The 11,201-nt window shown below is 37.6% G+C and overlaps 1 protein-coding gene across 1 annotated transcript in view; it reads right to left on the bottom strand.

Annotated features, from left to right (window-relative positions):
- Positions 1 to 5,695, bottom strand: part of kcnk5a (potassium channel, subfamily K, member 5a) — an 11,230-nt gene extending 5,535 nt beyond the window's left edge. Inside the window, exon 1 of the mRNA XM_014974444.2 lies at positions 5,153 to 5,695. Within this exon, the coding sequence (XP_014829930.1) occupies positions 5,153 to 5,338 (186 nt within the window). The 5' untranslated portion in view covers positions 5,339 to 5,695. The remainder of the gene's footprint in view (positions 1 to 5,152) is intronic.
- Positions 5,696 to 11,201: the final 5,506 nt, after the last annotated feature.

Here is an 11,201-nt window from a genome sequence, read left to right as displayed (position 1 = left end):
TCTGATAAATCTGATAAGTGAAGATGTAATTTGTTTTATCATATCCTTCCTGACAGATTGCATCTCCAGCAGATTAACCAACAGAACCATGGGATGCTGCTTATGTCATCAGTAAGAAACAGGAAAGCAAGTGCCACATCCTCTAAACTTCAGTTGCACAATGACGAAAGAAAGAAGTCTCAAGAAAGTTGTCTTCAAAACAACCCCTGCATGTCATACTTCCATAACCACAGCTAGAGGCGAACAGCTCCTAATCAATCATTCTTGACCATACACGTCCTTGAGCTGCCAAAACAAAAACTGGACTTTCCCCCTCTTGGGAATAAGCAAACACCAGACCATGTGTGTTGGGACAATGCATCGCCCCGAGCTCTCCCTCTCCTGGTGTATTGGTAGCTGAGGAAATGTGCACACATTAGCAAAATTCACATAAGCTCCAACATGCTGGATGAAGCTTGGTTGTTTAATAATAACAGGTCTGCGACATCTCTGGTCTGTAATTACCAGACAAAGGGGAGCAATTCTTTGGCATGAAAAACAAAGCTTCTATGTTGGACTGTTGAGGCTTTGAGTTGATCACGTTTATGTTGAAACAGACTTTAACTTAAGAATGTGATGGATTTTAATGTCACAACATCAGTGTTTGCTTTAAAAATATTCATAAGATAAAATAGATTTTGGAACCAGTTAAATGTACACAGAAGATGACGCGATCAGACACAACTTTAAAGAAAATCCGGGAGTCCATTCAGCACTGTGGAGCAGGTTACATTCTATAAACAAGGAGCTAAAGTAAACAGTGATCTGTGTAATGTCATTTGACCTTAAAGTGTTCCAGTTTTAGTATAAATAGTAAAAGAATCTCACTGGATCCAAGGCTAACACAGCTGTGGGACTTAAAACAACTCAAAGTACTGTACAGTAATGATCCAACACAGTTTTCCCTGCATTTGATTAAATGCTTTTTAGGCATTTTGTAGGTCTTAGACACCATTTCTTAGGTCAATGACTTTTTAACCGTTATCTGTGGCATCTTTGAAATTTAATAAAACAATTTCGAACCAGTTGAGCGCATGTGAAATTGACCTTCCAGCCTTATCAGTCAAAACACGTGACTGGCCAGTTGACAACACACAACCAGTGAACCTCCCATGCCAAGGTACTTCCATGTTCAGCTGGAAAAAATAACTCCTTAGTGAAGATAAAGTGAGCTACTTTCCATATCAGAAATATTTAATACTGAAGAAGGAGAAAAACGCAGGTGTGGGAATCATTCAGACTGCAAAAGAGAGCAGGACTATCAGTGGATAACAGAAAGTTGCTCTTGCTTTCTGGACATGTTGGGTTCTTACTACTGGGAACGTTTTGGGCATATCAAACTTAAGTCAAGGATCAAAATTTTCTACAGCATGCGGTTTAGATAACACTAGCCGTGTTAGCACATCTGTGGTCTTTCTGTGTTACCACATCTGTGGTCTTTCAGTGCTAGTGTGTTTTTAGCTTTGCACCTAATTTTAACCTAATAAGGGAAAGTCAAACATGATGACACTTTTCTTGCCAGATAAGGAAGTGATGATTGATGACTTCCCGAGAAAAACTGCTGAATTTATAAAAAACAGTGGGGGTTTATGCTGGCAGTCAGTCTGAAGCACTTTAAAAGGAGCTTGTGAGCTGACAGGACAAATACCAATAAGAGGTGGTTCTCTTCATAGCTGAGCAGAAAAGAGTTGAAATGACCACAAAGAGGTCAGGTCATTTCTTCCTCAACATAAGAGAAGATCCACACACCTTTATAGTCTATTTGTGTTGCTCAGGAGGCCATGTAAACATGGACAAATAAGCAAAAAAAAGAAAAACAACGATGCAATTTTCACAATTATGAGAATCGTTTACCAACCTTACTGCAAGTTAACAATACGACTGATTTCCTGAGTATTCAAAGAAAGTTTCAAGCCAAAATTGTAAAGTAGGACTTTCCTATTTATTCTGCAGATTGGTTTTCTGTCACCCTGACTGACTAATCATCCTCTGTCACTCTATGATAACCCAACACACAGTTGGGGGAGATAAAAATGAAACAAAATATAAAGAAAAGGTTACCAAGACAGCTGGTTGCGGAGCAAGCTGCTCCAGTTGCTCTGTACTTTTCCACTTCCAACTGCAACGCAGCAGCAGCTGCTTGTAAGATTTACAGAGTTACAAACAAAAGAGTCACTTAAGCTCCTCCATGTCAATATGAATTAATTCCCATACTTGGGTCATAAACAGCATCTGAGTGTACACACCACTCAGTGCGCCAACACCAACAATAATCAGGACCTATGACTTCATTGATTAAGAAAGAAAAAACCCTTAAGATCTTTTTTTTATTTAACATAATAAAAGAAGAAATCTGTCATTGAAAGGACTTCTTAAAACTGAACATCTGCAGTTGCTTTAAATCATGGTACTAGTTTAAATTCTTCAGTTTTTTATTTTATTTTATTTTTTAAGACAATCGATACTGTAGTTAAACTAATTAAACTTGAATTACTGCCCAATCTTTTCAAAGGTTTAAAGGAGGAATTGAGAACTTGATTGAAAAGATTAAATGACCACATCACTTTGGGAGAGCTCTAACAAATAAATATCTTAAGGGTGGCATCTACACTCATTCTACTTTCAAAATGAGGAAGATGCATTTTCCTGATAGAAAACAGCAAGTCAAGATCCAGGTCACGAGACAAAAACCTCTTCCTGAAAACACTGCACCATTTCATTCCTGTCTGATCATTCCTCCCGTATCTCAGCAAGAGGATGTTTTGCCACAAACATGTGATTGTTGGGTGTTGAAATCCTGCTTGAATCTTACTTTTGCAGCAAAATGGTTAAACTGAATTATCTGCCTCATCTCGTGTTTAAAATTAGGGAGGTTAATGAGTCGAAACACAAGCTGAGGCTTGTGTTCTTAGATCATCTGTGATCTAAGAAGAGTTTTTAAAAACACGCAATGTTTTTGTGGTTCATTAAAGATGTGTGTGTATCTGTGTGTGTGTGTGAGAGCAAGAATTTCAGGAGATAGAAAGATTGAACAAATGGCAGCTAACCAGTTATCCTTTGGAGCTTTATTTTTATCTGACATGGGTGATGGCTAGATTTAGAAATGTTGGCTAGCTTCTGGAAATTTCAAAGTTAAATATCTACATCCAGGCAGAGGTGTCAAACTCCAATTTTCTAGAGTCAATGTTCTCTAGCTTTTAGATGCGTCTCTGCTTCAGTTCACCAGAGCATATCAGTTGCAGGACACAGGTCCTTCAGGACTCTCCTGCACAAGGAAATACAAATGGAGACCATTTTTGGGTTCCTGATCACCATTGCAAAAATATTAAAGACTGCTTAAGCAGCATTTAATCGGTTATCTATCAAATATTTTGAATACAATTTTGTTCTTAAAGAAAAATGATACTCTGCTAATGGATTGGAAGTGGGTCACAAGGTTTTGTGTGCATGTTTACAATTCACAACATCAGAAAAAATAGGGTTTCAGATATAGGCTCTATCTTTACCAAAGTTTATAGTTCATGAAGATGGCACTAACCTCAGAGCAATAAAATGCATAACAAATTTTTACAAATGACGCACAAATGTGCATACAAGCATTGTACAGGTTGAAGAGGTGTATTTTCATGCTTTAAACTTCCTAAGTCTTCAGGCTTATTTTTTTTTTTGCATTTGTGAAAAATTAGGGAGTAAAAAGGGGAAAAAAATGTTTCTAGTGTACACACTGAAGAGGGCTTAATGCTTTGCCTGTAGCAGAGATAAAGCCTCTGCCCAGCAGCACCCTCATCGTACTTTATAAACGCCTCTCAAGCACCAACACTGATGGGCTATAAAACCCAATCTGTGAACTGTGCCCACTGCAAGGATGCCTGTGGTTAATAGTAAACTTCTTGTTAATAAAACAGAGAGGACTGACTTTTACGAGTGTCGCCTTCCTTGTTGAGCTGCTTTATAAGTTTTAACTGCTTACAAAGTTTCCATCATGGAAATCTAACAACTTCTGCCAGGGAAACCTAAACCAGCACATTTGCAGCAGGTGTTTTGGCAAACGGCAACCGCTATCTGCACGGCTGTGAAAAAAAAAAGAGTGAAATGCCCAATGAGTAACATGATACGATCTTTTCAATGTGCAGTGAAGCCGCACACATGACTTTATGTAGTCCTTTTTGCCGTGCATGAGAACAAATTGTTTGAGTTTCCTCCTTCTTTTGGTTGAATTTAATAATCAATTGCCAAAATGGTAAATTTCCAAAATCATCCAACCAGATTACACTGCTGATTTCATTCACAAGCAGATTTGTTATGAATAAGGGGTGGGAGGGAGGTTCATAGGCATATCCCTTTTCAGTCCCCCCACCAGCACACAAAGAGGAGAGACAGAAGGGGGGATGGGGAGGATAATAAATCCCCCTGACACTGGACCCAAAAAGGGGGCACAGGTTCAGACATGTCTCTGGGATTGGAAAATGAGAGGAAAAGGCAGCACTTTCACCAAATAAGTTAATTAAGCTGCAAAGAGCCTGATACAGACAAAGAGAAATTATTGCCATGTTCGAACATCTCAAATGAATGTAAAGTTTTGAGATTTCAAAGAAAAAAAAATCATATGTCAACCAAATAGGAAAATAAATAAATAAATAAATAAAAAATCCCTTATAAGTTCAGTCCCTGCCGGCTGAACGACTCCAGCACAGGGCCCACAAAAAAAACAGAAATAAAACTGTGAGAAGAAGCGCAAACTCCACTGGGTTCTGCAACCTCTTGAACAATAACTCCTCCAGACAAAGGAGAGAAAATTTGCATCAGTCAGCTGAGAGCTGTGTGTCATAAATGACTTATCATTCAGCCACAGGGAGATAAGGCAACGTCTAAAAGTTTTAGTGCGGGAGAGAATTCAGGCCTTGAGGCGCCTCTTTGGAGGGTATGTTGACCCTCAGCCTCGCACCAGCTCATTCCTCAGGAGTTCTGTTAGTTTTCAGTGAAAGCTTCACAAACCAGCTGAGACTCATCCTGTGTCACCCCTCTATAAGAGCACGCCCATTCATTTTGTTGCAACCAAGCAGAGATAAGTTATAAACAGCTACTTCTCTGATAACCAATACAAATAACATACCTCTAATATTTTATCCAGGTCATCTTTGGACAGGCAAGGGTAGTCCTCGAGTATTTTCTCCTTCTGCTTTCTGTACTGCTTCACAGCGTCTTTCCAGTTGGGCTCCTCCAGGACCTGAAATATCGCTGCCCCAATGGAGAGGTAGAAGATGATGGCAGAAGTCAGCAAGGGGCCTTTATCTACCATACTTCTATGCAGTAGAGCGGGGCAAACACAAGAGGAGGGGGTAGATAACAAGCAAAAAGTCGACGTTATGCGAAGCTCATTCTCAGAAACTCTCAAAAGTTGGAGCTCACGAGAGTTTCTCCTTCGTTGCGACAGAGCTGGGCGCAGATAGAGGAGCGCGCGGCAGCTGACAGCATCGGTCTCGAGACAGACCAATAGCGGGGCAAAAAAAAAGTTTAAAAAGCCGGACCGAGCGCGCGTGCCAACTCATTCACTTGTTGCATATGCTCCCACGTGCACATCCGGCAGCCAAATGCGACCTAAAGGTTGAGAGCAGCGGAGGGTGGAGTGGCGGAGACCCGCCCCAAGCCGAGGGAGGGCAAACACTGCTGGTGCTTCTACTGCTGCTGTGAAGTTTGTCCACAGGTGCACAGCTCGCAGAGACAACAAAAACACACTTAGCTTATGTGGCACTGCTCTAAGCTGCATCATAATCAAATGAAATAAATTTAGTATTACGAATTTAGATAGAAAAAACAATTATCTGAACGTTTTCCCTGTCTAAATAAAATATTCACGTATAGGTATTTATTGTAGAATGTCTGTTATTGCCATAATAACACAATGCACTGCAATATAAGGCCTAATAAAACAATATTTGCACCATTAGAAATTAATTAATATCATGGTAGATCCAATGGGAGGAGCTGAATAGACACTGGCCCCGCCTTAAAAACAATTGGCTCCTAAGTTTCTGCTGTTCAGTCACAGTCCCTCAGACTTTTAAAAAGCTTAACATTTCTGCTATTGAAGACGCATTTATTTCCTCAAGTAAATAAGACAAAAGATAACCCAACTTGAATAATAAAACAATGTATATTGTATTATATTGACAGGCAGCAAAATCCAAAAAGCTCAACACACTGAATTTTCATGGTAAATTCAAAAGAATAATGAAACTTGAACAATGAAAGTTTCAAACTGCGCTAACATTTCTTATAATCAAACTGATGCTGTTTTTATCTTAGAAAAAAAGATGAAAAAGAAAAAAAAATCAAACTCAAAAGGTTGATAAAAGGATTTGTATCAGTATTTTTTTATTTTTTGATAAGATATAAACATGTCAGTTTCATTCATCTGTTCATCACATTTTTATCAGGTTTGTCTTTGTCTTGTTCTACTGCGTTGTAAATTAAAACTTTTAAAATATTTTTCTTTTTTTATATGGCATTGTTTTCAAATGCGTCACTAATGAAATATTAAGTTTTGTCTATTTGTTTAAGAAGTCCAAATATGTTTTTCTATTGGTTATAACCTCTCTGGAGTTTTCTCATTTACAGCTGCTATTGCTACATTTTGTATTGTGATTGTTTTATAATTATTATTGTTTTATTTACTTAGTTTAATATTTTTGGTCAGATTGGTGATTGTTGCTTAGAAGCTGATGCATTAGACAATTTAAAGTATAATGTGTGATTGATTGGTTGATTGATTGATTGATTGATTGATTGATTGATTGATTGATTGATTGATTGATTGATTGATTGATTGATTGATCCATCCTCTCCTGTCTGTTTATGATGAAAAAATATGTGCTCTGTTTTTACATATGCACCATGAAACTCATGCATAAACTAGAATGCATGCAAATAATTCATTTCTGTTTTTTTTACGAGTGTTTTCTGCAGCATTTTAGGTGTGAATAGTTACAATAAGATCTGATAGATTCTTGCAGTTTTGACATCTTACATCATCACATGTGCCATGTTCACCAGCTGACATTTCATGAACCAAGAAACATCTGACCTGGATTACAAGACAAGGGAAAATTCCATCTTCTTCCATAATGTAGGATATTACTCCTCCTCCAAACTTTTGGCAACTTGTTCACAGGGTTTAGAGAGAACTCCAGAACCTCAATGGGGATGATAAAATGTATCTTTCTGAAGTTGTTTTGACGGTTCTGTACTAAACACTCATTAGGTGCTTTAGACAGTCACACTCGCATTTATGCAGTGCTTTGCAGAAGTATTTATAAACCTTTTATGTTTTCATACATAGAAATCTGAAACTCCTGGACAACATTTAGTGCAATCAGTTGTTCCTGTTAGAAAACAAAACTGAAGAGTCTGGCACAACCTCTTACCTAACTAGGCATGAATCACAGTTCAGGTAGGAGAATCTGCTTACAGGAAATGACTAGCTATAGAAATCCAAATCTGCAAACCGGTCCTTCGTGAAAATGTGGCAAGAAGAAAGCCATAAGAAGTGTGATCTGCAGCAACAGGCAAAAATGTGGCTCTAGACAGATGAGACCAAGTGTGGACTTTTTGATTTACATGCAAACTGCAATGCAGCATACAAAAAAAAAAAAAAAAAAAAAAAAACTGTCACTGACCAAAAGCCTGAAGATATCATCCCCACAGTGCTTCACTGGCAGCTTCATCAGGCATCGTGCATGGTGCATGATGCTGCTGCCACCGGCATCATGCTATTAAAGCAGATCTAATCCAGAACCTGTGACAATACTTAAAAAACTGATGTTTATAGATGCTCCCCATTAAGTCAGACTGTGCTGGAAAATTATTGCCAAAGAAAAGTCTGGTCGGGAATTTGCCGTTTGTCTGCCATGTGCTGCTTTGATGAGAAATTAAATGTATAGGAAAGATTTGCTGAGTGGACTGAAAGTTAAAAATGAGAGTAGCAGTTGTGCTTACACACACTTTCATTGGGAAAGCACTGCATTTCTGATGATGGGACGTAATATCAAAGGAGCTCTGTGCTACAGGCACCCGAAGTGCAAGTGTTAACTTGTTCTTTGAACATACCAAAGATATTATGAATGTGCAAAAAGGCTGTCTTTATCTCCTTCTTTTTTGACCGAATCACAAGTTTGCGTTTTTAATACTGTGGAAAAAGTATTCACAAAAATGAAAAAAAAAAAAAAAAAAAAAAAAAAAAAAAAATATATATATATATATATATATATATATATATATATATATATATATATATATATATATATATATATATATATATATATATAAAAATTCAAGAAAAACACTTCTGTTAATTTCATAAACATATCAGCAAGTCCATGTTGTTAATGAATGTGATTTTATGATAGTTCATCTGTTGAAATGTAAATTGTATATAACCAGAATATGGCATTAGAAAAGCAATTATTATTTGCACTTTCTAAACTAAAATAAACCAATAGTCATAAAGGACTTGAAAATAAGATTACCAGAAAAAGATTCTGTTTAAAGAAGTGTTGATGAGGTAGGGATCATTTGGACTGTCAGCAAGCCCAGCACTTGAAAGCAAATTCCGGATAGGAACAAACTGGAATAAAGCGAGCAGCACATCCGAGATCACAGAGATTCCTGACAGAAAGAAGAATCCCAAGAATGATTGGACTGCTGGTTGATCCCCATGCTGAGTTTTCAAAACCCTAGCAGCACATCCCATTCACAAACCAACTGGTGCTTCACATGGGGAGTATTGGACATGATTAAACAGCTTTAAATCTGGGATTCTCCCGTGTTAGACTTGCATGCAAAGAGCTCTGTGGAAATGAAGCTTTAAGAGGATCTGTTTAGGTTTCCAGGTGTAAAACTTATGTATATGAAGTTTTATGTGTAAATAAGAAGGAAAACAGTCTTTTAGGAAAGTTTCACTGGAAATATTTACATGAACGTTATCTAGCACAAGGTTCACATCAGCACATATTTCATATAATTTCAACCCATTTTATTTATGTATACAGTTTTGCAGTGTTTTAGCCAAATTATGATTCAGTAATCAAATGTATATGTCTTCTACTAGTCTTACCAATTGTAGTTGACATACGCATGTTAGGTGAATGGGAATCAGACTATTCCTGCATATTCTGACTAAATAAATTGTAACTGCTCAGTTCTCTCCTATTAATTCCAGATTCATTAACATTTTCTTTTTTATGTTGCAGCATGGCATACCAACTGGTGAAAAATCTTGCCAAAATAATTGATTTCCTGCATGTGGTTTTATGCTGGAACAGGACTTCAGTGTGTTAGTATGGCGAGATTGAGCTGATGCTTTTCATTGTAACTGCTTTTCACTTTCGGTTTCAGTATCCTCAGTTTTGTTTATCGTCATTTCTTGGTTTTTGGTTTCGTTGTGATAGCTCAATATTTAATACCGGCTTTTCACCATGTTCATTTAATTTTTCTTTCTGTCAGTGTTACCCGCAAACATTAAGTTTCTTTTTACCACATTTAAAGGTGTGGTTACCTCCTGCGGTAACTTTTCTGCCTGTCTTGCTTTGTTTCTTGGTAGTTCATTCATATGTGTCTCACTATGTTTTTCCTGTCAAGGCCAACAGTTTTTTTTTTTTTTTTTTTTTTTTGTTTGTTTTTTACTTCCTGTTTATTGGGATTTTTTTCAGGGCATGCCTTAAAAAAAGTTTCATCTCACCACTTGGTCAGGAACAGTAATCACTCAATTCATGTAATTAATTCATTCACTTACATCTCCTTACATATTACATAAAATCCATACCTGCTGCGTCCTCTATGTCCATCTATACCATCCTTCTGGCTGATTTCTGAGTTGCATCCAGTGCATAGTGGCCAAGACAAATACTATTAGCAATGCATGCTAATACTTAAGCCATTTCATGCATTTAATTAATAAGATAAGTTCTCCTACAGATATTTATGTTCCAACTTTGCAACTCTGTCTCAGCAAGTATTCTGACAACTTGTGAAAAAAAAATAAACTACCAACAGTTCTTCCAAGATGCAGTCAGAGCAGGAGATGATCACTGTATGGATCTCGGCTGCAAATACGTCACGCATGCGTGAAGCTGCTGCTGGCTGGGTTGTTGTTGTTGTTATTTTTGTTGTTGTAGGTTGTGGATCATATGTTAGTAGATCAGAAATGAAGTTAGACATCTGAGCATGTTAAACAACACAAAACCTGTTCACAAAACAACCGTTTCTCCTCTGTAAATCAGGAAGCTTGACTGTGTTCACTTAACATGAGCAGCCAGAAGATGAGATACTGAGAAAATGTCATATTTCCCTTAATATTTACTGAAATACAAGTAATCTTTCCCAAATATTGCAGTACTATTTGTTGCGGTCTAACGGATGTTTAGCGATACCCCGCCGGGCACAACAAAGCTGCTAAGGGACCATGATGGTGGTCTCTTGTGAAAACTCTGTTGGGATTTCGACTTCCGTATTTCTGGGAGTCCAGATAAGACAACGGAAACGGCGCATCTGATAACAGATTAGCCACTGTGGATGCATTAACACGTGTTATTTTGTGACCAGCAGTCTCCAAAGATGAGCTGATCTGTAGGGGGATCTTGGAAAGACTTGAACTTGAACTGTTAGATAAATATTGCAAGGCTGGAACACAGAAACTCTTTTGGTTTCTGACTGAGATTAACAGATTGTTGGATTTCTTTTTTTTATGTAAGAGTCATTTCTGTCATAAACAGGAAGTACTCATCTTGTTATTTCAGAGAATTTACTTTAAGCTTTTTAAACCCAATACTCTAAGTTTTCTTGGAATTGAGAAATAAAACTGACATTTAAGGTAAACGTAAGTGTTGTATAAATACAGTATGCCATCCGTTCGCGATGGGATATTTTTAGCAAATGTAGGTGTGTACAGTGGTTTGGCCATGCGAAACTGAAGATATGCTTCCCTGTCCCATTGTATTATGTTTGTGCTGTGTTTTCATCGTCCCCAACCCACCCAGGCCTCTTGCTGGGAAGGAAACTTGCACAATCAGTCAGTTAATTTTTTCAATGTCTGTCATCATGCGTTTCCAAGTGTTCAACCTGAATGACGGAAGACAATAGCTCATGCAACGCTAGAGAGATCCAAC

Source organism: Poecilia mexicana, unplaced genomic scaffold (assembly GCF_051168715.1).
Source record: "Poecilia mexicana isolate PSO_F unplaced genomic scaffold, ASM5116871v1 scaffold_22, whole genome shotgun sequence".
Classification (NCBI taxonomy): Eukaryota; Metazoa; Chordata; class Actinopteri; order Cyprinodontiformes; family Poeciliidae; genus Poecilia; species Poecilia mexicana.
This window is presented reverse-complemented; position numbering and strand designations above follow the sequence as displayed.